Here is a 21,982-nt window from a genome sequence, read left to right as displayed (position 1 = left end):
GATAAATTGCCTCTCTACCGTGCTGAGTGACAGTAGCCTCATAACAGCCAATCAGAAGAGAGAGCAAACAGCCAAAGAATTATATATACACAGTTGACCAAGAACTTTTAAACATTGCTTTCTCAGTGTTCGTGACGATGATACAAAAGCAAAGAATGATGGGAAACTCGACGATTCGATTCCTCGTGTTCCTCCGCCTGAATTTTGTTCAATTGCAGAATGGCCTATTCCGCCAAAAAGAGAGGTATGTGAATACTTTGAAAATTTCTGACTGTCAGGCGTTTGGCCCCATTAGGACTGTGGGGTTTTAAGCTAAAAACCTAGTCGGTATATATACTCACTAAGAGACCCAATGCAGTCAAAGTTAACAGCGATCACAGAGGTTTTATCCTGATCTCTCTCAGACAACCTCGATCAACAAACACTTTAGCTTCCTGTATACTCCGCATTCTCCCTATACAATATTCGGCTTATTAGACCTTGAGTCGAATGTAGAAGGAAAAGGCTTTTTCGCCGTAGACACGATATTATTCAAAGAATCTACGCAAGAGACACCCGTTTGTAAACGCTGTATTTTAAGTGATGCCCGTCGAACACTTAGACGTTTGATGTTTGCGTTTGACCCGTTTAACGGAAAGCCGTTAGTGTGCGTTTTCCCGTGGAAGGTCATATATGCCCAAATCAGTACATGTAAATAATAGACCTGTTTATAGTTCCTAGCGCTATATTGGGCATGAAAACGCGCACAAGTGAGAACAAGGCGAGGATTGACTCGCGTCAAATGTCTGTGAGCGCTTTTGTTGAAATTCGAACATGGGTAGTAAAATTGTTCGATTTAAGGAAAATGGATGGTCCTAGCCGAAATCTCGATAAAGCTAATTTTCTCCCAAAAAGAAAGCTTTGCCTACGAGCTTTCACTTCTTCAAGGTTATGCACGGAAGCATGTATTTTTGCTAAGTATTTATCGTTCTCTACTTATTCTCTGTGAATCATGGATGAGGGTATCTATTGTTACAAAATTAGTACAAATTTTCTATTAGGTACCTGAATTGTTTTAAGTTCAATAGAGTTTTTTTATTCCGGCAGTAAGTCAATCAGCTTAGTACTGTTCACCTGTTTACTACGTGGCAGTGCTTCCAGTAAGATTTGAAGTAAGTGGCTACCTGGTAAAGCACTTGCCAGAAGATAATATGAAAAACAATTTCAATCTGGTTAGCCCATTAGTTCCATTAGAGTAAAATTGCTTCAAACAGAGTTTTCTGTGGCAAACTTTGGTAAATAAACATATACTATTAGTCTCCTCCTTTGTAACAATTGTGCAACTGATTGTTTATTTCTAATCAAAATCTTCCATTTGCTGACTTGCAAACCTGCTGCTTGAGTTTCACACAAAAAGTCCTCTAAAAGGACTTATGATTACTGGTTACTGAAATTTTAGTCAGTATGTTCTCGTAAACTCACAATCTTATTTTCCAGGAAACTTGGTTTACGATATGATAAGACAGTACCAATATTTTTTTTTTACTCAAAACTTGTTTATAAGGGTAAAAGTGGCCTGAAAGAAATTTAAAAGACCTCCAGGTGTTTGAGGTCTCTCTTAAGCTTCCAAAGAGTCACAGAAAGATCCAGAATGGTGTTAACCATCCAACATCACATAATACTAAACACTTTCAACAGGCAGTCAACAAAAACAAAACTAGACAATAGACTATGTGTATCAAATTTTCATCTGCATATGTTCTCAAATTTTGAGGCTACAATCCAAACTTTCACCTAATCTTTGTTTACAGCAGTTTCTTCTGCTTACAACTTGAAACAGACCTCTCAGTATCCTGCTTTGAATGCTGAATGCATTTTTCGTGATTGCAAGTTTTTGTTTTGTTTTTTGATGAGTTGCATTTTGTTGGTTACTGGGTGAAATTAAAAATTTGTGGCAGTGACTTCTACCAGTTTTATTTTCTGGAAAAACCTCAGGATTTTTATTTTCTACAGAATTGTTCATTTAATGTTTACAAAAGATAATTAAATTAAATTAATCAGCCAATGAATTTTAGCTGTTCCCAGGGCTCGTGTTTCATATGAAATCGTAAACAATCGTCATGTTCACCTAGAACATAGTCTTCTTTGATTTTTCAGCAAATGCAGCTTTTTTTTTATAAAAGTTTAGACGCTGAGTGTTTTAGAGCCTTTTTGTAGTTCTCTTCACAGCCAAGCCTAGCCAGGTTAAGCGTCTTTAAGCAAGGTCAACATCTTTCAAATTTGATTTACATGTGCTATTAAAAACTGAGCTGTTTTAACTAATTTGGATTTTCAAGTTTGTTTTCTAAGTAGCAGTTAAGAAGAGATGCTGTTGTTTTATTTGTCTGAAAGTATTTAATGATTTTAGTTCAGCACTTATTTGTTTTAAAATTGGTAACCAATAAGCACGATTAACTTTCATAGAACGTGCAAAACAAGCAATGAAAGAAAACTGCCAGTGAAAGAATGAATCTAACATACAGAGACTATAGAATTTAAAACAAAACTGGGGTGAATACTCCAGTACTAAATTGACTGTTATTTTCTGTGTTATTTATTTACCTTTTTGTTCTGTAAATTTGACTTGGACACAGCAAAGTATATCCAGCAATTCACATCAGAATACCCGCCAGAGCTCCAGCGGGTGCCAGATGTTATTGAAAGCCCTCCATGGCTTGCCTAAAATACTCCTAGCAAAGAAACTCTTGGAAAGTAATTGCTTTTTTAAAAATAACCAAGACACTGTATCTTCAGAGTTTTCACTTATTATGGCAGACCCAGAAAACTGACACAAATTTGGTAGCAATTGTGACAAAAGAAGTTTTCAGTGGTTGTTGTTTTTGTTTTTTTTATGATAGCTTAGTAATTCAATATGGATACCTCATGGAACTCTCGAAAAATATATTATGTGCTTTATGTATCAATCAATTTGATGCTTCAAATTGAAAGAAAGAAAAAGTGAGTTTCACCAGCTAAAAGAGTTCTCAACACAGAGATGAACTATAACACTAAATTTTATTATTCACAACATTGTCCTCATAATAAAAAGTTTGATGGAAGTCTCACAAAAAATAATTTCTCATACAATTTGATGGTCTGAAAGATTCTCTTTCAAACAAATCTTATTGTAACTGTAACAGTATAAAAAAATATCTTGATTTGGATATATTTCTCAATCTTTTAAGTATCTTCTTTACATCTCAAAATTATATTATCATAACATTGGTTAACACAATGCAGTAAGAACTAGTATAGGAAACCTTTGTGTCAGAAGGCCTCTGAGCATAAGAATGGGAATATCAATTCACTTAATGTTTATCACTGACAGAAAATTAAATGTGTGTAAAGGACTAGTATTGTTGAGATCAGTAGCTGAGAGGAAGCATTTCTGTTCTCTTCCTTTAACCCTTAAATACCCAAGATCTGATTTTTAATTCTCCCTTTTAGCTGCTACACATTTACTTGTAAATAAGTTATTAGAATTTGATGTAAGATCAAGATAACTTCTGCCTGATAAGTTTCTGTATTATCATCTGTTTGCTGGATAGTGTTTGGATATTATAGGGAGAATTTATATGAATCGGTCACTTTTGGGAGTTTTTAAATTGTCTAGTATTTTGGTCTGATTCTTTCAATGCTGTCTATCCACCTAATAAATTACCAGGAGTCACGAACTGAAATGGTTTTCAATGTATCACAAGCATAAGTTGTCCTGGGCCAGAAGGGTATGAAAATATTATGACATCTGTTAGTTACAGTTTCCCTCATGGGTTGATAGAAAGAAGGGTTATAATCAAGTGGTTCTACAGGCTCTATTGTATAGTTTCTCATAAGATACAATGTACAAATAGCAAGCTAAAATATATCTTGGTAAACAAAATGGGAACAACTTTTGCTGGAGAATATGGTACAACAACAAGTACCACATCAACAACAGCAGCAATAACAAATCTCCTCTACCTAGAGGGCTACAGCCTTTGCCTCACCTTCTAAGCCATACTGAAGAGCTTATGTGGTACTTCCTGTGGATTGATCTGTCTATTATCCAATTTACTCTCCAGTTTTTTCATGTTTCCTTCGAGAAAGAACTGATAGGATTTCAGCTTTCTGTAATGCATTCCTCTCAACACGATGTGGTGATATTTTTGTGTGGAAACAACAGAGTAATCGTAAAGGTGAATGAAATTCATCTCAGGTAAATTATGGAGATCGCTCGAAGTCCTTACTATAGTTGCTTTGTATTTTAAGTCACTCTGGTTTTGTTTTAGGTCCTGGACATCTGTAAGAAGTTCTCGGTTTTCTCCACTACCCAATGGAAGGATGTGTCACATCAGCAAAGCATAAACTTTCGACACAAAGTCAGCCCTAATTTCGCCCGTCAATTCTGAATTACACTTTAAACTCTCCCTGAGATCTAATGCTTTGAGTTTCATCTGAGAACAAAATTTTCATATTTTTTTATTAAAGAACCATTTTGAAGGGAGAAATCGCATTGAAAAGTGCATTAGAACATGAAACGTCAGTAGATCAGCTGTTTGAATGAACCACCGGGTCAACCCCAGCCTTGTTATCGCACGCATGTGTGAGTGTGTGTACAGGAACTGTAAAAAGGGCTATTTTTCTTCCTTCTCTGATTTTTTTAATTCACTCTTGATATTGAAACAGAATATCAGGTTCCTTGTTGATTCAATTTTTAACTGTAAAGTGTAATTTTTTCAGAATCAGTCGTCAGCTGGCAGTGCCATAGTAAGGTGAGTTTTGTCAATAGATGTTGTAGATGTTGTATCTGTCTGGGAATTTGAAAGAGTGAACTGTTCCTCATTATTCCTCTATCTGCAAACATATCACCCAACAAAGTTATACAATTCTTTGTTGAGACATAACTGCATTTATCAACCTTCCACTTGTCTTGATGAGAAAATAGAATTGTCAATAATGTTCATCATGGTGCAAAATTGTATTTTGGCTCATCATCCATGACTTAAAAACTTGCACAAGTCATGATGATAATGTTATATACAGTTCAAGCATTTGTGACAAAGTGAGTCTCAGAATATGAGGTTTTTTGGCTGATTTTTTAACCAGTTTTTGTATGGATTGAAGAAGGTCTATTACAGGTAATGACATTTTTATCTGTATTCCACCAACAGGATTTCAAACTTGCATTTACAGCCAGATATGGCATTGACAGGGAAGAAGAAATGGAGGTTGACAGTGAACCTGGTAATTGTTTTTCAGATAATTATGACCTGTTTTTATTTGAATGTACTGGGTTTCATATTCAGCTAGCATTGTTTATATTAAAAACCCAATTGGTTGGGTATAGTAAGCCAGGGGCTAGTGGATTGTGAGATCAGGCTGGCAGATTCTGACTCTCACTTGCCCAACAGACAAGAGGATTTTTTTCAGGGACAAAAAAAAGTGTTTCACTGAATGAACATCACAAACAGAGAAGTAGGTTCATTGAAGTACCGAGTCACTGACTTGTATTTTCACTGTGTTGAATTGGAAGTTGACAGACATTAGGGACCTTCAGCAAATCACAACAGCAACAGCAATAAGGATGAGGCAAAAGATCTAATGAGCAGAACAGTAGCTTGGCATGTGCATTTTAAAACTGTGTACATTTCTAAGCTGTCCTCTGCAAAATAACAATGTGAAATCATCAAAATTTGTGTGGTCCAAGAAAGGAAACTCCAACTGCAAATTATTTAAGTTTCCACTGGGAACTCGACACTGCTCTCATACATTATGCTGATTTTTAACTTGCACTGCCATAAGCACTGATGAACACATCCAGTCAATCATGAAATCCAACTAAATTGACGTCTTCCTTAGTGTTGCCATCCTAACTGTAAAAAGTCCCTACTGGCTTGAGCAGCACTTCATTCACTCTGAGGAAGATTCATTGATGTTTAAATTGATGAAACCAAATTATCTAATTTTAAACTGTTTTTAACAAAACAGCTTTGAAATACACTTTAGCTGTGGTGTGAATTGGTTGTTACTTAATTTTTTGGTCAACCTACAGTTAGACTTGAGTGGAACAGAATTAATATTTGAAATCACTGTAGTGAAGTGAGTTTTGCATTACATTTTTTGCTAGGGATTGTGAAAGTTTCCTTCGCTAATCTGCCCAATCTTCTTTAAATTAATAGAAATTTGATTATTGGACTTGACTTTTTCTGAGCCCATGCAGGCTAAGGCGAATAGCTAATAGACCACAGTTTCTGCACATTTTAGAGTTTGTAGACTTGAACGCACTTTGTTCTCTTCAATAGTGGTTGTAATTCCACATGAAGTAACACTGGAAGTGAGTGACTTCAGGGATGCCAGCTCCAGTAAGAGTGTTTGCTTTGAGAGTTCAAACATTGAGCGCAATGTAACACACAAGGTTGGTTTCCTGAAAAATTTTGTGAAGTCCCCAGAGGATGTCATGAAAATTATCATACTCATAAGTCTTCTTGCTTTGGGAGAGGATACCAAAGGTGAGTAAGATAATTGTATCTGTTATCAATGAAATGGTTCTTTTTGTTGTAATATCACTTGAAAATGAGTTTTCCTATTGAGATCTGTATCCTTTTTGTTTGGCAGGTCCTCATGTGTGTCCTGGAATGGAAGTCCTATTAGTAAGAAAAGATTATGCAGGTAGAGAGGCAGTTACCCACAAGAAGAAGAGTGACCTTGCAGGGTACATAATCACTCTTCGTGAATGTCAACAAATACACAATTTTGTTTATGAAGGAAATTTTCAGCTGACGAGTGTCCTTTGGCTGCTGTCAGAATTTGCTCGGACAGTTTTGTAAGGGAAGAGAGTAACAAGATAAGAGGTAACTTGACACTGCTGAAAAATTTATGGGAAATATGTAAAATAAACTATGGACAAGGGGAGAGGATTTAAGAGAGTTTGTCTCAAATGGCAGTCATGAAAATGTGAACTTGTGTTGTTTTGGCTGTCTATGCAGTGTCAGAATGCAATGCCTACTTGATTCCCAGACTTCAGAAACATCTAGCAGAAAATGTGCTCTTCCACAGCAGGTGGAGTAAGCTGAGTCCTTGTAGATTTTTAAACATTGAATTAAAAATTACTTGTTTTTATAACTTCCCTTTTTGAATTTTGCACCTATAAGGTAGCATTTTAAGTTTCTTAATCTTTAATTTTACCTCATATAATGTTAGGAATATATTTGTAGTTTATTTTTAACTAGTAATTTCTACAACAGTATGGTTAGTTTTCAACATCAAGGCCCCTCTGGATACCATTCCTAGAGCTGAATGGGTTACCCTGTATAAATAAAGTTTATCTCTCTATCTATCAGTTGGAGTCATAACAAATCAAGGAAATCTCCTGACTATGTAATGTGTTTTATTTCAGGAAAGAGTGGAATCTTTGAAATTACTTATACTCAAGCTGATGACTAACACATTATTTCTTATTCATTTCTGTTACTGGCAGGGCAGCAAGGCTAAAGTCCAAAGAAACCCAAACAAGGCTAATTGTTTGTTTGTTTGTTTTAAACATTAAATTTAGTTATCTTATATGCAATAATTAAATGCAAAAAGATTTCCCATACTTTTATGTAATTCTTTGAGTTGAAAACTAGGCAACAAAGTTGATAATGTCACAGTAGACCCATCATCAATTCAGTTATAATGAGGATGTTGTCCCAAGAAACCCAAGCAAGGCTAATTTGTTTTTAAAAGAAAACATTAAATTTAGCAATCCTAGAAGTAATAATTAAATGAAAAAAGATTCCCCATACTTTTATGTCATTCTTTTAGATGAAAAGTAGGTGCCATATGGTGTGTTAAGGGGTTAGTTTTAAGTGTCAGTGACAGGTACCACAAAATGATCAGTTTCAGTCAACGAAGTTGATAATGTAAATTGGCCACAGTAGACCCATAATCAACTCAGTTATAATGAGGATGTTGTAGATATGCTTTTTATTGCCTTTTTATGCTGAATAAATTTTAACACTGCTGTGGTATATTTGTGTGAATGTACTTGAATGCTTTTATGCAAAAGAATAAAACAAGCCAATGGTTTGGTGACACTTAACCCTTTCCTTCTCCACCCTGAGCATTCATGTTTTCCATCCTGTTCTCCTCACATTCCCGATGATACTGACAAGAATTGTTTTTAAGAATAAGGAGCTTTTTAAATTGGTGATCATTTCCTTTATTCTCATAACCTGTACGTTCAATTCAAGGGGTGATAATGTAAGGAGAAATTAGATGCCAGACACTCTAAGGTCTACAGGTTAACCTGCCCACTTTTTACCAGAGGAGTTGTTCATTTAAGGAGTGACTTGGTCATGAGTAACTTGTTGTGAATGAGTTGGGGTATGCAAACTTTGAGACAGTTGGGATGTTAAAAAATAAACACCAAGAATGTAGAGAACATGGCAAGAAAATTTGTTCTTTATGGAAAATAATAAAGAGCAAGATTGAATGCAACATTTCATAAGGTTCTGGCTCAAAGTTGATGCCACATCCTGTTTGAAAGGAATTACTCAAAGCACTTTATTTTTCCCTCTGTTCCTTCCATGTCAATTCTATATTGTGTCATTTTGGTATTATAAATTATAAATTAACTTGTCAACTGTTTTTGTCTCTAACCTGTGTAATATTTTTTGACATTGACCCACGAGATAACCTGCATAATTTCGTCAAAAATAATTGTAGCATTCACTTTATTTATTCCAATGTTCAAATCTTTTAGTGGTAGCTGACCTCTGACTGAGAAATCATGTCTTACCACCTTGCTGTTGGTGTTGCTATAAAAGCTGAATAGCTTAACCCTTTAACTCCTAGAAACTCCCAGATTAAATTTGTAGTCCTCCTCACTGTCAACCACACAATTATTATAATCTTAGTTCAGAGAATTTAATATTGGATCAACTTATTATTCCCAAATTGATAGTTTACTTTATTCTTATCACTTATTTGGTGGATATTGTTTTGATATTGTTATGAGAAATTCTGTCTTGGTCACTGATAGGAGTTAAAGGGTTAAGGGTTACATGTCCTGCCACCACAACTGTATCTGACTTGTTTTCACCCTCACATCTTACACATTACTTCTTCCCATGAGCTGACAGCCTGCTCTAGAGTGTGCTAGCGTAAGCATCATGAAACCTTTCATGAAATTTCTTAATTGTTTATGAACAAGAAAAGAAACATTTTCTTTTGAAAAAAATTTCTTTGGACCAGTTAAAGTTCCAAGAGAATCAAGTTCCAAGTTTGAAGAATCAAACTAAGTTCCATTACATCTCTTTACATTTAAATTGATGAAACCAAATTATCTAATTTTAAACTGTTTTTTAACAAAACAGCTTTCAAATACACTTTAACTTTGGTGTGAATTGGTTATTACTTAATTTTTTTGTCAACCGACAATTAGACTTAAGTGGACCCAAATTAGTATTTGAAATTACTGTAGTGAAGTGAGTATTTCATTACATTTTTTGGTCAGCATTGTGAATGCTTTCCTATGCAGTCTTGCTAATCTACCCAATCTTCAGATTTAAATTAATAGAAATTTGGCTATTGGACAGGACCTTTTTGAGCCCTTGCAGGCTAAGGTGAATAGCTAATAGATCACATTTTCTGCATATTTTGGAGTTTGTAGACTTGACTGCCCTTTGTTCTCTTCAATAGTGGTAGAAATTCCACATAAAGTAAAACTGGAAGTGAGTGACTTCAGGGGTGCCGATTTCAGTAAGAGTGTTCAGTATGAGTGTTCAAGTATTGAGCGTGATGTAACAGGGAAGGTTGGTTTTCTAAAAGAGTTTGTGAAGTCCCCTGAGGATTTCATGAAAATTATCACACTCATAAGTCTTCATGCTTTGGGAAAGGATACCAAAGGTTAGTAAGATAATTGTATCTGTTATCAATGAAATGGTTCTTTTTGTTGTAATATCACTTGCAAATGAGTTATCCTTTCGAGATCTGTGCCCTTTTTGTTTGGCAGGTCCTCATTTGTTTCCTGGAGAGGAGGTCCTATTAGTAAGAAAAGATTATGCAGATGGAGGGACAATAACCTACAAGAAGAAGAGTCACCTTGCAGGTTACATGATCACTCTTCATGAATGTCAACAAATAAACAATTTCCTTTACCAAGGGAATTTCCACCTGATGAGCTTCCTTTGGCTGCAGTCAGAATTTGCTCAAATAAAGTTTTGTAAGGGAAGAGAGTAACAAGATGAGAGGTAACTTGAGACTGCTGAAAAAGTTGTGTGAAATATGTAAAATAAACAATGGACAAGGGGAAAGGATTTTAGAAAGTTTGTCTCAAAGGGCAGTTATGAAATGTGAACATGTGTTGTTTTGGCTGTCATGCAGTGTCAGAATGCAATGCTCACTTATTCCCATACTTAAGAAACATTTAAGCAGTAAATGTGCTCTTTCACAGCAGGTGGAGCAAGCTGAGTCCTTGTAGAATTTTACATTAAATTAAAAATTACTCGTTTTTATAACTTTCCTCTTTAAATTTTGTACCTATAAGGCTGCTTTTAAGTTTCTTAATCTTAAATTGTACCTCCTATAATGTTGTGAATATATTTGTAGTTTATTTTTAACTAGTAATTTCTACAATAGTATTATTAGTTTTCAACACCAGGGCCCCTCTGGATACCACCCCTATAGCTGAAGGGTCACCCTGTATAAATAAAGTTAATCTATCTATCTATCAGTTGACGTCATAACGAATCAAAATCTCCTTTTATTTCAGGAAAGAGTGGAATCCTTGAAATTACTTATACTCAAGCTGACTACTAACACTTATTATTTCTTATTCATTTCTAGTAAAGGGCAGGAAGGCTAAAGTCCGAAGAAACCCAAACAAGGCTAATTGTTTGTTTTTTTGTTGTTTTTTTAAGAAAACATTAAATTTAGTTATCTTATAAGCAATAATTAAAGGCAAAAAGATTTCCCATACTTTTATGTCATTCTTTTAGTTGAAAACTAGGCGACATAAAATGTTTAAAGGGGTTAGTTTTAAGTGTCAGTGCCAGGTATCACAAAACAATTAGTGTTATCAACAAAGTTGATGATGATAATTGGCTACAGTAGACCCATTATCAACTCAGTTACAATGAAGATGTTGTAAAGTCCTGAGAAACCCAACCAAGGCTAATTTGTTTTAAAAAAAAACATTAAATGTGGCGATCTTCTAAGCCATAATTAAATGCAAAAATATTTCCCATACTTTTGTCATTCTTTTAGTTGAAAACTAGGCGACGGAGAATGTGAAAAGGAGTTTTAAGTGTCAGTGTCAGGTGTCACAAAATGATCATTTTCAGTCAAAAACGCTGATAATGTAAATTGGCCACAGTAGACCCATTATCAACTTAGTTATAATGAGGATGTTGTAGATATGCTTTTCATTGGATTTTCCTTTTTTTAATCCTTTTTTACGCTGAATAAATTTAAACACTGCTGTTGTATACTGTGTAAATGTACTTGAATCCTCTTTTGCTAGAGAATAACACAAGCTAAAGATCTGCTGGTGACAATTAACCCTTTCCCTCCCCACCCTGAGCATTCATATTATCCATCCTGTTCTCCTTACAAAAAGAATTGTTTTTGAGAATAAGGAGCTTCTTGAATTTGTGATCATTTCCTTTACTCTCATAACCTTTACATTTGATTTAAATGTGATACTGTAAGGAGAAATTAGATGCCCTTGGGTGTGAGAGGGTTAGCTGCCCACTTTTTACCGTAGGGATAATGTATTTAGGGAGTGACTTTAAGTGGGTAAACGGTTGTGAGCAACTTTTTTTGGATAAGTAGGGATATGCAAACCTTTAGAGGGTTGTAACCTTAAAAGAATAAAGAGCCATAAGTATGGAACATGGCAATAAAATTCATTCTTTATGGCAAATAATTGAGAGCAAGATTGAACGTAACGCTTCGTAAGGTTTGGAGTCAATGTTGATGTCACATCCTGTTTAAAAGGAAATACTCCAAGCACATTATTTTGTTTACTTTTCCCTTCATGTCAGTTCTGATGCCTACATGTCATTTTGGCACCATAAATCATAAATTTACTTGCCAAGCGACTTTGTCTCAAACCTTTGTGATATTTTTTCACATGGACCAATGAGACACCCCCGCATAATTTCCTAAAAAATTGTAGCCATTCAAAAGACAGGCTTAATTGTTTATGAGGAAGAAAAGAATCATTTTCTGTTGAGAAACATGTTTGGACCAGTTAAAGTACCACATTACAAGAGAAGAGATTTACTCCAAGATTTATAAAAGACATACATTTTTATTTAGTAAGGGCATTTTCCAGTAAAGGTAAAGTATCCAATCCTACCAACACGTTGGCTGATGCATCAGTCAACAGTCAACCATTTTCCAGTCACAATTTTCTTCAGAAGACTTAACTTACAGCTAGCATGGCAAACAGAAAACAAGATTACATAGTCTTCAACTACCATGTAACACAATGTGAAAGGTATTAAAATGCCAGGCATAATACTAATGTGTTTAAATATTGATAAGTTTTCTTCACAGAGAGAGAGCCAAGAGAAATTTTGAAAGGATCTTAGAGGCTAAAATTTTAAAGGAGAACTTGAATTTACATTGCAGTGGGAAAAGTGAAAACAGAAAGAAGCTTTCCATGATAATGTTCTGTATATTCTTATGTATAACCCTTCACCCAACTCCTTGGATATCATTGTTAATTCTCTCCTCTAACTGCTACACATTTCCTTTTAAACAACTGTAATTAAGAGAATTTGGTCACAGATCAAGAAAAGAACTAGTTATTAAGTTCGACTATTCTCCTTACCTGTTTGCTGGATAATGCACAAATATTAAAGGGTGAGGTTTCATGTTAATCACTTTGGTATTCAAAGAGTTAACACAAACATGCACTGCACAAGAGCCAGTTTTCTGTTATCAGCCTGAACAAACTTTAACATTCTCATAGAAAAGAACCATTGCATAATGATAATAGTAAATCTGAAAAACAAATTTTAATGTTTTCCTCTGGCCAAGAGACAACCAACACAGAAAACGTGTTTCTCACACAAATCTGAGAGTCTGAATGTTTGGGTATGGGAGCTTATTTACATTGTGTGGCAAATAGTTTTCCTCATGATTTACTTGTTGCTCATTTATAAAATACTTCCCTATCTGACCAACTCTTCCTGACCTTGATATCTTTCCTCCACCTGTTTATCTTAATTCTTATAAATCAGTTTTCTCTTATCATTCTTTGTGGCTCTTGTTGGGCCTTAGGTTTTCCACTCTCTTGTTCCAAGGGTCTTATGCATGAGAAAGTTAACGTGCTAAATTTTGCGCAACAGTGTGAGGGATTTGAAAAATTGCCATCCTCAAGTTATGACTGCTGTCATAGCAACATGTCATGATGTCAAAGTGTCACATGATATGCACCAACTACATTACACATATAACAGGTATCATTTCGTCCTTATACAATCTTTGTCAAAATAGACTGAAATCTAACAGCTTCTCTACAATGTAAATCAAAATGTAGCACTTAATACTTTTCATGACTTTTTCATCCTTTATTTTCTTTTCAGTAGTTGTCCTATGAACAACTTTGTTTTTGATTCATCTTCTTTTCTCGCCCACACCTGAAAATCACAAATAAACAATTATACCCCTGATCAAGAAAATGTCTCCTAATTAAGAAAAAGATAAATATCAACCCTTTGAACCCCATTGTAAACATGTAGAGCTGATTATTTTCATGAGGTCCAACCCAAACTGGAGTTTTACACAAGTAGTGGGCCTTATGTATTCTCTATAAGAGGAATGTTTTCATTTAATATCTGTCCCAGCTTCCACTGGTAGGTTTCGGTGCTTTTGATAAAATTCACAAATAAAAGTATTCAGGCAAAAAATTCAGCAAAATTCAAGATAAATTAGAACGTGGTTTTGTTAAACAATGGCTAAACTTTGTTTCATCCTTTACACCCTAACATTAATATGTATAATCTCCATACTGTCCTCTTTACATTTCTTAAGGTGCTGACAAGGAGAGTTGGTTTAATAGTTAAGAAAGTCTTTAGTTGGTGATCATTTCTTTGATTCTCATGACCTTAATGTGTAATTCAGGGGTGATATTGTAAGGAGAAATTAAATGCTTATCACTCTTTAATAAACCATTAACTTCCATAAATTCTTGTCAATGGTGCCCATGGATTTCAATACAATAAGGCTATTTTTCTTTGATGATCAGTTCCTTGACTCCCATAACCTTTACTTATGATAACATGATAATATTGTAATGAGAAATTTGATGCAGATCATGAAAAGAAATTTTTAGTTCTGTTTAACAGAAGACTGGCTAGTAATACCACACAAATGAAGTAGAAACTAAGAAAATTATTTAATCACCTCTCTGGTGTTGATTCATGTAACTACAGTGCTAAATTAAAAAACAAAAATGTTTCATCACAGGAACAAATTTACTGAAATAAGCCCATAAAAAGCTAAAAATACAAAAACTTTTCATTTCCAGAACAAATTTCCTGAAATAAGCCATAAAAAGCTATGTATAAGCAAGTGTGTTTTCCCAGTGCTATGGCTGCAACATGGTACAATTGAATAAATCAAGGCACTTCTTTGACCTAACAATTATGTCTGACAACTGTTGCAAATATTCTGGAGCAAAATCAGTGCCTTGCAATGCACACTTGAAAAAGAAATTGAACTAGACTGGGAACTAACAAATACATAACAACACATTGATGAACAAGTCAAATTGAAGGGTATGGCTTAAGATAGTTATATATTGAAATACAGTCATACAAAAAGAAGAAATTTAAAAGTAAATTTATGATAACATGTAACATCAGGAACATGAGCTATTGACATACCTGGAATTTGTATCATTTCTACTCTCTATCAGTACATGATCACCTTTGTGGAACCTTAAAAAAGAATTACAATTATATTCACAAATACCATTCTAGGTGTGTGATTTAGTCTTAATAGTCACTGTCATGTGTGCACAGCTGTCACAAATTAACAAATATATGTCAGTCACAGAACCACATACCATTCTCTTTCATAGTAAAGCTGTCTATCTTCATATCTTGCACTGAATGGACTTTTCTCTGATTGACAACCACCTACACATGAAATAAGAGTTTGATGATTCAAATTTCCAAAATGATAATATTCATTATTAACATATTTGGTTGAATGTGAATCACAATATTCGGTTGTGATTCATATAAAAAAAACCTTCAAAACAAAACAAACTTCTGTAAACTTTAATTTTTCACTAAAATTGTAAGTACATTGCACTAGCAGTTGAGTTGAAGCTCTCTAAAATGCTCACAGGAAAGTGAGTACTTCAACTATAACTTGAGAAAGCAATGACATGATAAAAGCGTACCATACAATACGTTTGTGCTCTTCGACAGGCCTCTTGCACCCTTCAAAAACAACATCATCTACATCATGCAATTGAATAGCAGTTGTTAAAGTCAGTTCACAAGGCAATTTTTTCTCATGAATGGCCAAGTTACTTGCAATTGAAGCAATTTAAGCAAAGTTGAACTCTGAGTTCCAGCGCAGCTATGTAGCTTGAAATTCCACTGGTGGTATCTCACATTTACCAAGATCAAGTCGCCAAGAGTTTTAATATTTTATCTGAATGTGTAAGGAACTGTATTGACTCTTATCAGTTCTCTAAAATGACTTTTAAGCACCTGATGAATAAGGTCCAAGATAACTTTTCAGCTTGATGTACTTTTTACTTCACATTGCCAAATAGGTATACTTATTGTACCTTAAATTTATTTCTTAGCAGATGTATTTCTTTTTGGTAGAAATAACTTATTTGAATTTTTATCTAGAAGATATGTTTTTAAGGAGATGTATTTCACAGATGAAGAGCCACCTTGTGGAAATGCAGAATAAAGCCATTATTACTAGTATTATTACTATTTAATAATTTTAGTATTATTATTATACAGTCATAAGACAAGACTCGAAGTCGTTTGCATAATCTTTTGCTTTTAGAAGATCACTTCCTTCCACACACCACACAACAATTTTAGGACTTTGACACCTCCATCTAAGTTACAGAGGAACAAATGACAAGAAAGGTTGTCTCAGGAAAGGTTGTTTCAAATACTCAATCCATTGTTGTTTTCCGACGTATCCTTCATCTCTTCACTTACAAACTGACACAGACGCATACCAGCGGTTTCTGTCATTGATCAAGCTAAATTTATGGAACATGCGCAGATAAATTGCCTCCCTACCGTGCTGAGTGACAGTAGCCTCAAAACAGCCAATCAGAAGAGAGAGCAAACAGGCAAAAAATAGTATAAATTTTGTTGCTTATAAACACAGTATATTATTTAGCTCATCTGGTGCCTCCATGAACACGAAATCGGAGAATGATGGGAAATTCACTAATTCGATTCCTCGCGTTTTTCCGCCTGGATTTTATTCAAGTACAGAATGGCCTTCTCCGCGAAAAAGAGGGGTATGTGAATACTTTGAAAATTTCTGACTGTCAGGCGTTTGACCCCATTAGGACTGTGGGGTTTTAAGCTAAAAACCTAGTCAGTATATACACTCACTAAGAGACCGAGTGCCGTCATAGTTAACAGCGATCACAGAGGTTTTATCCTGATCTTTCTCAGACAACCTCGATCAACAAACACTTTAGCTTCCTGTATACTGCGCATTCTCCCTATACAATATTCGGCTTATTGGACCTTGAGTCGAATGTAGAAGGAAAAGGCTTTTTCACCGTAGACACGATATTATTCGTTGTTAGACAAAGAATCTACGCCAAAGACACCCGTTTGTAAACGCTGTATTTTAAATGATGCCCGTCGGACACTTAGACTTTTGATGTTTGCGTTTGACCCGTTTAACGGAAAGCCGTTAGTGTGCGTTTTCCTGTGGAAGGTCACATATGCCAAAATCAGTACATGTAAATAATAGACCTGTTTACAGTACCTAGCGCTATATTGGACATGAAAACACGCACAAGTGAGAACGAGGTGAGGATTGACTTGTGTTAAATGTCTGTGAGCGCTTTTGTTGAAATTCGTACATGAGTAGTAAAATTGTTCGATTTTTAAGGAAAATGGATGGTCCTAGCCAAAATCTCAATAAAGCTAATTTTCTCCCAAAAAGAAAGGAAAGCATTGTGCCGATTTTGGTTGTTCAAATACATTTTATGGCCCCAATGGTTTGCCTACGAGCTTTCACTTCTTCAAGTTTAGGCACGAAAGCATGTATTTTTGCTAAGTATTTATCGTTCTCTACTTATTCTCTGTGAATCATGGATGAGGGTATCTATTTTGTGTGTGTGTGTGTGTGTGTGTGTGTGTGTGCGTGTGTGTGTGTGTGTGTGTGTTTGCGTGTGTGTGTGTGTATGTGTGTGTGTGTGTGTTATCCACCAACCCTCTTAATCTTCCTGCATTAGTTTAGTGGTCCTGTCTGTGCCCACCGAGCTCCTTCCCTTAATGGTTTTGGTACATGTACATATCATTAACCTGTTGCATTTCTTATCGTACCATAAATTTTTTTATCATCGAGATATTGGCTTTAAGTTGGTCGATCTTGTCCTCCAGTGATGAGATATCAGGTGGCAAAACTGACAGGCCCACTTCACTTCTGCTTGAGGGTGCACCACCTTTCACTTCCTGCCCACTTGGCACTTCTAATGAGAAGAGGAGAGGATCCATTGTCAGTATCACATAAAGTACATAGAAATAAGTTCAAACAACCAAGGGAACAAATGCTGTCAGTTGATTGATGGCAATAGCAAAGAGTTCAAAGAGGTGAGGTCCAAGAATGCTTGGGGAGCAACTTTTCAAGCAAGAAAGAGTAATTCCATAAAGACTGGTATGAGACCCAACAGCTACTTTTGATCTCTCAAAGTGAACAAAAGGTACCAGAAGAACAATTAATGCTTATTAATGGAATAAACTTTCAGAAAGTCAAATAAAATATCCCTGTAGAAGGCTGACTACTATGTAGGAGCATAATGTACTGGTATATTTAGATCGTCAATATAACTCTCTGTTATAAATTGAAAATATTTGTCAATATAGATTATCACTTTTGAATAACACCTTTTCTAAACATTACATTCCAATTCAAAACATTCTAGGTCATAGTGAAAAGACCGTGGGAATTTTTATATGAGTAATTATTTTTTTAAGTGCTGAATTTGGATTTGCATACCTAGTTCAAACAGGTTAACATGAGAAAAAAGAATGAGGCTTGTATGTTAACGGTTAGTAGTAATAAATTTAGGAACTAACACAAATTCAAAGCTCTTTCAAACTTGTTGAAGTTGGCACCATGACACGAAAAATGTTAAATTAATACGGTGTTTCTAGAATGTCTCAAATGTTGGTAACTCGGTTAAAAACCATCTAGTCAGTCCCTCGTAGAATATAGGCATTAAATGCTTGGCAAACAATTATTGAGCCAACAAACGCTGTCAGAAATAATGTTATTTAAAATGAACTTTTTTTGCTTGAGAAAATAAACGTGTACGGTTAACATTGAGAACCAATATAGATCACTTTCATCTTAATTTGCATAAGCATGCCAACGATTTCTGCGTCACATAAGCAAGTGGATGTATTGTGACGCTCAATCAAAACACATTCGAAATCAGTAAGGCGTGACACACCATTCGTCCGAAGAGTGCAAAGTCAACATTGATCGAGGGAAATGATATTGCGAACCCTTAAACTGAAATGCACGCTCTCTGTTTAAGAAGTGTTTAGTTTCGGTTAAAGTAAAATTCTTTGAAGTTAAAATCCCTTTGTTTGCGACAGCGTGAAGTTGCAAAACACTTAGGCATAACAAATCTCAATTGTTCCCGCTGAGTTTCGACATCGTCGATTCATCTGTAATTGACACGTAACGTTCCGTGCTTAAAAATGTTGCCCAAGATTTGGTTTCCTTAACTGATAACCAGCCATAAGGGATTAAAACAAAAAAAACAAAACAAAACAAAAAAAGATAGATTACAGACATCAATTAGTCGTCGTCCAGCACGCTTGACTCGCCTGGAATGCTCACTGAGGTGATTTCTATGGTAACCAGCCTTTAAGCTAACACTTCACAGTTCTAGTACGTGCGCTGACTAAAAATAACCATACATTATTTAAAATGCCAGACCACTGTAGTCTCATCGTCTACAAGCATTAAGAGGAAACTATCCTCGAACGTACCCCGAAGTTTTTCATTTTTGTTCAAGGGACACTTGCTCTTACAAGCTGCCGTAAGTTATTGAGGACATTTTCACATCGAGCACGTGGTCGCTTCTCTTACCTTTTAAGTCTCCTTTTTCCGGGTTACACGCGCAATTTCGCTCGACGATAAGGCCAACTTTGTCAAACATTAAAAGTACCACCAATATTAACGCCGTCACCGAAGTAAGAAGAACAAAAAACAAAATACAACGGTTTAAACAAGATTCTTTTGAAGGTGTGTCCGACAGTTCTGAACAACTTGAATCATCTCTCGATCTGACCCGTAAATTCTTCACTGGTATATGCGGCTCGTACACATCGTTATAACGTTTTCGATGTCCTGTATTCCCTCCTCCTTGTAAAACTCGAACTTGTTCTTTAATAACCGTAGGATCTTCATAATGATGAGATTTTTCTTCGTCGATCTCTCGGCGGGGATCGGTTAGTAAACTTGTTTGAGAGTAGGACAATCGCGGAGACTCAAACCTCACTTCACAACTGTCTACAGCGTTCGGAGTAAAATTACGATTTGGATATAACGCAAAACCTGTCGACATCTCAGTATGTACGGTTAACTGTTCCAAAAAGCTAACTAGACTAAAGCCACACGAACAGACCCGATTCTAAAACCTTAATGAATACTATAAACAATACAATACCTAACTCCCACGTTAGCACACTAGTGAATGAGTAATTCAATAGTGTGTTTTACTACGCGCCAAAAAGGACGCACGTTGATTGGTTTATGATTCAATGAGAGCACGTTCCACGCATTCACCAGTCAAGCCTATTATTTATTCTCAGACGTCAATGACCTGTCTAGTAAAAGTTCCGTTTGCTAAGAATTCTCGTACACAGACAATCAGTATCAATTTCCCAATTTGAACCACTGTTATGACATGACCTCTTGGTTTTTCGTCAGGGAGCGTCCCGCAAATACCAACATATGACACGAAAATAACTGTTAGATTTCATCCCAGAAAACTCCACATACGGAAGAAGGAAATATGCCACGTGACTGATTTGTTCTTCACCGAAAGATCGCCGAAAATGATACTCAGTAGAAAAGACCGAAATAAGTTTGGAACGCGAAAAATTGGATGAATCAGTCTGTTTCACAGAAATCAAATTATTTCAATCAAAATTACATGTATTGTACAGGAAAAATATAAATAGATAAATAACGAAAAGAATATGAATATGTATTTAGCCCTCTCATATTTGGTAAAAACCATGACGAAGGAGAGCTAGTTTCGCTCGCCCGAAATGCCGCCCACGTTTGTGCATTTTTCTTCCACAACGTTTATTTTTAAAAAACCGGAGGATTACTTCTCAATGGTAAGCGACATTAAGACTGTAATTGTAAATTTCATGATTCCGCTAAAATGCGCGATAATTTTGTAACTTACATCACTCTGGAGCCTGTAAATCCTTAACAAGAATTCTAGGTGAGGCTATCATTCCGAGGTCGGGCCCACCCTGAGGTCATTTTGGAAAAAAAACCCGAAAAAATATCTGGCTTGGTTAATATTCTCTCTTTATCATGTCACGGCTACTAATTTCCCCAGAGGAAATTGGAGATTAATGAGGGTGTAGATTATCTTTTAAGCAGTTGGCCATACATCGGAAGGCTTTCTGGTAAAGACCTGTTTTCTTTCGCTTCGGACTTTCAATTTATCTATCAACTTGATAGTTAGACAGGAAAAACTTAGGTCAGCGGTCTTTTTGCTCGCACAAATGTGCTCACCTCGAGCAGATTTCGAATTCTAACCTAGCTATCAACAACCACAAGCTTGTAAACTCCTACAACACGTGATTTTTACAGCAGGGCTGAATGAATTGCCTTCGAAGTTTCGTTTATACTGATTCAAGATTATATGGTAAGCTATTAGCATGTACCGTCAAAAAGTTGCATTTGTATCAAATTATTCAGATCATCTATTTTTCTTAAAGCCAGTCTTAAAATAGAATAGAATAGTTCTCATAAGAAATTTATAAATATATATTTTTCAAAGAGTAGCAAACTCCCTCTTACACTGAATTGTTTCTAAGTCACTGAGTTTAGACTGAGTTATACATGAACAGAAGCATATGTGTGTGTGTGTATGTGTGTTTACTAATCCAATATGGGACCAGGAACTGTAAAAAGGGCTATTTTTCTTCCTTCTCCGACTTTTTAAATTCACTCTTGATATTGAAACAGAATATTAGGTTCCTTGTTGATTCAATTTTTTACTTGTAAAATGTAATTTTTTCAGAATCAGTCGTCAGCTTGCAGTGCCATAGTAAGGTGAGTTTTGACGATAGATGTTGTAATAAATAACAAAATGGTAAACATCACATGGTGATATGTCTGGGAATTTGAAAGAGTGAACTGTTCCTCATTATTCCTCTACCTGCAAACATATCACCCAACAAAGTTATACAATTCTTTGTTGAGACATAACTGCATTTATCAACCTTCCACATGTCTTGATGAGAAAACAAAAACAAAAAACAAAAAAAGATAGATTACAGACATCAATTAGTCGTCGTCCAGCACGCTTGACTCGCCAGGAATGTTCACTGAGGTGATTTCCATAGTAACCAGCCTTTAAGCTAACACTTCACAGTTCTAGTACGTGCGCTGACTAAAAATAACCATACATTATTTAAAATGCCAGACCACTGTAGTCTCATCGTCTACAAGCATTAAGAGGAAACTATCCTCGAACGTACCCCGAAGTTTTTCATTTTTG

The 21,982-nt window shown here is 35.5% G+C and overlaps 2 protein-coding genes across 6 annotated transcripts in view; one reads left to right on the top strand and one right to left on the bottom strand.

Moving 5' to 3' along the window:
- The first annotated feature begins 109 nt into the window (after nt 1–109).
- Nucleotides 110–21,982, top strand: part of LOC113675713 (uncharacterized) — a 27,873-nt gene continuing 6,000 nt past the window's right edge. The window contains exons 1-7 of one of the 2 annotated variants that reach the window (XM_089212561.1): nt 110–244; nt 4,738–4,769; nt 5,169–5,241; nt 6,300–6,506; nt 9,679–9,885; nt 9,992–10,229; nt 10,825–11,520. In XM_089212561.1, coding sequence (XP_089068687.1) covers nt 220–244; nt 4,738–4,769; nt 5,169–5,241; nt 6,300–6,506; nt 9,679–9,885; nt 9,992–10,218 — 771 coding nt within the window. In that variant the 5' untranslated portion in view covers nt 110–219 and the 3' untranslated portion in view covers nt 10,219–10,229; nt 10,825–11,520. Of the gene's footprint in view, nt 245–4,737; nt 4,770–5,168; nt 5,242–6,299; nt 6,507–9,678; nt 9,886–9,991; nt 10,230–10,824; nt 11,521–21,502; nt 21,535–21,982 lie in introns of those variants that run through there. The other variant, XM_089212560.1, reaches the window with a different exon arrangement.
- Nucleotides 12,273–21,982, bottom strand: part of LOC149042227 (uncharacterized) — a 10,201-nt gene continuing 491 nt past the window's right edge. Inside the window, exons 1-6 of one of the 4 annotated variants that reach the window (XR_016188492.1) lie at nt 19,324–19,996; nt 17,547–17,692; nt 15,059–15,131; nt 14,877–14,930; nt 14,395–14,425; nt 12,273–13,628 (exon numbers count right to left, since the gene is read on the bottom strand). Coding sequence is in view for 3 of the 4 variants with exons in the window: in XM_089212557.1 (XP_089068683.1) it covers nt 14,905–14,930; nt 15,059–15,131; nt 17,547–17,692; nt 19,324–19,801 (723 nt within the window). In the remaining variant the exon portion in view is untranslated. Of the gene's footprint in view, nt 13,629–14,316; nt 14,426–14,876; nt 14,931–15,058; nt 15,132–17,546; nt 17,693–19,323; nt 19,997–21,982 lie in introns of those variants that run through there. The other 3 variants (XM_089212557.1, XM_089212558.1, XM_089212559.1) reach the window with 3 other exon arrangements.

The sequence above is a fragment of the Pocillopora damicornis genome, chromosome 7 (genome assembly GCF_964200805.1).
Source record: "Pocillopora damicornis chromosome 7, jaPocDami1.2, whole genome shotgun sequence".
Lineage (NCBI taxonomy): Eukaryota > Metazoa > Cnidaria > Anthozoa > Scleractinia > Pocilloporidae > Pocillopora > Pocillopora damicornis.
This window is presented reverse-complemented; position numbering and strand designations above follow the sequence as displayed.